General features: G+C 39.4%; 1 protein-coding gene across 7 annotated transcripts in view; it reads right to left on the reverse strand.

Annotated features, from left to right (window-relative positions):
• The window catches only part of ubr5 (ubiquitin protein ligase E3 component n-recognin 5), a 60475-nt gene that overhangs the window by 33658 nt on the left and 22617 nt on the right, over positions 1-4200 (reverse strand). For 6 of the 7 annotated variants that reach the window (XM_015383339.1, XM_015383342.1, XM_015383340.1 and 3 more), the window contains exons 11-18: positions 3781-3891; positions 3517-3671; positions 3174-3291; positions 2886-3070; positions 2653-2762; positions 1555-1667; positions 661-807; positions 464-575 (exon numbers count right to left, since the gene is read on the reverse strand). In XM_015383339.1, coding sequence (XP_015238825.1) covers positions 464-575; positions 661-807; positions 1555-1667; positions 2653-2762; positions 2886-3070; positions 3174-3291; positions 3517-3671; positions 3781-3891 — 1051 coding nt within the window. The remainder of the gene's footprint in view (positions 1-463; positions 576-660; positions 808-1554; positions 1668-2652; positions 2763-2885; positions 3071-3173; positions 3292-3516; positions 3672-3780; positions 3892-4200) is intronic. The other variant, XM_015383345.1, reaches the window with a different exon arrangement.

A 4200-nucleotide genomic window follows, 5' to 3' on the forward strand; every position in this document is an offset into this window, starting at 1 on the left:
GTTGCCCATTTTGAACCGGGTGAAGGTTGAGAAGAGCAGATTGGTCAATCCCGCTACAAAGCGAGCTGCAGTACCATTCTTCTGTAACACCATGGTTTCTTTTTCATAAGTAATCATTGATGTTTATTTCCATCTTGATGGGGTTGATGCGTTTTGGGCTGGGAGCCTAGACGAGTTTGGAGATGCAGCAATTGTATGGGCATGTAAAAATGTTAGAGAGGACGTCTCTTTTTTTAAATGGAGTCCAAAGGAAATTGAAACATATCAGTTATTGGTTTAACCAGGGTTCCTACAGCATAAGGCAAGTTAAATTCAAGACTTTTTAAGACTTTTTAAGGACCCGCGGGAACCCTCTTTAACGGCTAGATAACTATCAGATATTTTTTGCCTCTATAACTTGGGGCAGCTGGAGGTTCTTGAAGTTCGACAAAATAAATTCAATAAATAAACAGATGAAGCTCACCTTTGGAGTCAACATTCACAGCCAGAATTTCAGCCTTCTCTGGGATACAGAGCTTCTTGGGAGTTCGCTGGAAGCAATCGGGAACTTTTGGAGTCCCACCAGTTTTGACCACCTGTGTCGACAGAGAAGGTAAATCCGCTAAATACGAACATCACTGAAAGCCAGAGAGTTCGATGCTGCAGAAACGAAGCGTATACCTGCAGCTCATCTATCCTGAGGAGCCTACAGTCCTGTAACAGTGAGGACGGATCGGAGTCCGGAGGAGGAGCAGCACTTTGGTTCGTCACGCTACTCGATGTTCCAGGAAACTTCACAGCCACGTACGCGCCGTCCACCTTCAACACCTGAGTGGATTCATATTAAAATTAATCGTAGAAAGACTCAAAACATTCAAATAGTTGCATTAAACACTCATCTTTTTTTCCATTATCCAGGAGTCCATAAAGAGCTTTTTCAAAACCAATTAATAACCTAATTAATAAACTATTAATAAATATCCATAAAAAAAACCAAAAAAAAACAATATGAAATCTATTAAATCAAACTAAATACATATATTTTTGTAGTCGGTTTTGTAATTTGTTTAGTCATATATTTCAAGATAAATTATTTGGATTTAATCATTTATTTTCAAAGCATGCATTTTTTCAAGCTTTATCTATTTACTAACATATACATTTTTATATATTGACAATTTTAATTGTCAATTTATTTATTTTAAATATTTATAAAAATGACACGTACTTTTATTTATATATTGTACACATTTGTAATTCATTTAAAAAGAGAAATTATGTTTTTTATTTAAAAATGTTAATTTATTAAAAGCATCTTTTGTAAGATCCACACAAAAAATTATATAATTGATTGATTTAGAGGCACAGAGCTAGTCTAGTGTCAGGCCCTACTACTCCCCAAAACAAACCAATAATACGGATTTCTATTCTATTGATTTTAATTAGGTAATTGTTTCTCCAGATTCTCTGTGTTTTGATCACTGACATAAGTCCAGACTCCAACAATCACACAACGCTTAATAATTTCAAATCCATAGAGGAGTTAATGAATCCTGAGTTTTCAGACACACCCACCTTTCCAACAGGAACATTTTTAACATCTTCCACAAAGACCACCTCCCTGAGAGGCCACTGCTCTTCGTTCACTTTTTCTTCCTCTTTTGGAGCTGGGGTTGAACGTCTGCGCTCTGAGAACAACACACACGGTGAACTTTTAGTGTTTTTTCAAAGCACATTTTGAAATCTATACTTTAATGTGTGTTTTAAATCTGTGTAACTGGATGCGATGCCAGATCAAGCACTCCTCCATCCCCTACTTGTTCCCTCCTGTTACCTGGGAGGGGATTCTCAAGCCCCTCAACCTCCGACTCCCTACAGGGCCAGCTACCAGTATATAGGCATGTCGATATTTTTTTATTTACTGCTCCTATTAGGGTCATTTATATCTAATCTGAGCCTGATCTAATTTACCTATAGTTTGCTTTCCAAACTTAAACAATCCACTGGATTTTGTTTCCAAGTTTGAAGACGTTTCGCTTCCCATTCAGGAAGCTTTTTCCAATTCAAAATGTCAGGAATAGTGTTGAGTTTCAGGTTTTATACAGTAGCCCAACAAAGCCTTGTTTTTGTTTAGAAAACATGCAAACATGCTTTATTTTCTTCATTCTGAAAATGTTTTCAAAAGTAAGTAGTTATACAGTGACAATTTGACGTTACAATAGCCAAATACGTTCATAGGTTTTCAGTCTGGGCTATGAGAACTAACATGGAATCAAGGCATAAAAAGCACTAAAATCATAATTATAGCCTTACATGCAAAATGCAATTGGATTATAAATAAAAACCCAGAGGGAAATATAAAAAAAAAATTAAAAAAAACTAATCATCACTGTTGACAGCTTTCCATATGCTCCTTATGATAAGACCCAGTAATGGGCAGGCAGATATACTGTGAGCTGGCCATATTTCCTTCACAGGAACACAGGCAGCAAAAAAAAAAAGGAAAAGTTGCTGATAAATCCTGTGCACCATCTGCTCTGAAGTCAAAGGACTAATGAGAGCACAGTGTGAGGAAGAAATTGGGCGTATGCCCGGGAGAAAGCAAAGGCGAGACTTGTGAATTTTTGAAAGAGGGAATAGTTATGGGTTTAGATAGCATGAGAGGCGACATACTGTAGGGCAGTGAGGCACTGCTAGCAATGGAAGAGGTATCACTACAGGTGGATGCAGGGGATGGAGGAGGACCCATCTCAGTCTTCACCAGCTCAGGCTTACTTTCCATCCTACAGTGTGAGAAAAGAGGTACATGTTTTAGTTCTGGCTTTTAAAAATCACAACAGCTAAAGTTCACTAATCATAAACAGTGGAATGAGTTAAAAAAAAAAAAACAAAAAAAAAGGACTGACTTGATTTCCTGGGTCTTTGTAGTCTTCTCCAAGTTTTTCAGGCTCTCCGGCGAGCGCAGCTGGAACCTGCAGCTGTCGTTCATGTTCCAAACAGACTCCAACAAGACGCCCACTTTAGGGATTCCGGCACTGACAGAAAAGGCCACTGCACCGGCATGGTAGAGGGGGTTATTCCTCAAACACACCTAAAGAGGGACACCGTTGGATCATCAGTACAATGCAGCTCTCTAAATCACCAGGAGTAATCCAGGAAGACAAAAGCTGGAGCAAATGTAAAAGGTCACCCACCTGTGTTCCCACAGTGATGTTGGGGATGGAGGAGATGCCAGCACTAGACTTTGGCTTTTTGTTCTTAGCTCTTGCCTTCTCAAGCATCTTCTTTCTTTGACTAAAAGGCACAACGCCCCTGCAGAAAGACCAAAGTCATTTCAGTTTGTGGTTGCAACAAAATGGGAACAAGTTGAAAAAGAAAAATAATTCTGCAAGTGAACTACTAATTTCTACTGGTATCAAACGTACAACCATCCCATTAGAAGACTGGCACGCTACAGACTGAAGCCCGATTGCATCATGGATTTAAAAACAAATACAATAAAAGTGAATAAATAAAGCAAAGCTGCTGTCTTCTCACCACCAGTAGAGGCTGTTCTCCAGCTGAGCACATGTGTAAAGTGCACAGCAGTGCAGCGACACCATGCGTTCCCCCTGCAGCTCAGGGAAAGCCTGGGCGCTGTGCTCTAGCTTAGAGGCCACGGTGCTTAGCGTATCATCCACCCAGGTGGCCACCTATCCAAACACATTCAGGTAAAGAACCGGTTATTAAACAAATTATCGTTCTCTTAGCATCATCACTTCATCAGGAGGCCGATTCAATATATGGAGCATAGACGTCTACCTTGTTGCTCTCTGTTGCTACAGTGGCTCTGATGCTGTTAGCAGCCAGTAATGTGATCTTCTCATTAGCCAAGCCCAGGAAGGAAACGCGAGGGTGATGAATGGAAGGATTCTGATGGGAAAAAGACAAGTTAAAAAGATGCTTGGATTCAGCACAAATACACAAAGGTTCCAGGGGCGCAGGGACTGCAGGTTTCTGGCCGATCACTAAGCTTTAAAAAGTCTGACACGTTGTTTTGATTTTTTTTTCTTATAACTGACACTTTGAGGTGTTATAAGATCATTAAACACCTTAAACATTTCCACTTTCTCTTACTAAATACTTTTGAACAGAACCGGTAAAACACTAACACTTCATCAGGGTTCATACAGGAATGACTAACTCTAATTTGATGTTTTTTAATGCTCTTGGGAAGAATTT

Source organism: Cyprinodon variegatus, unplaced genomic scaffold (assembly GCF_000732505.1).
Source record: "Cyprinodon variegatus isolate N-32 unplaced genomic scaffold, C_variegatus-1.0 Scaffold282, whole genome shotgun sequence".
Taxonomy (NCBI): Eukaryota; Metazoa; Chordata; class Actinopteri; order Cyprinodontiformes; family Cyprinodontidae; genus Cyprinodon; species Cyprinodon variegatus.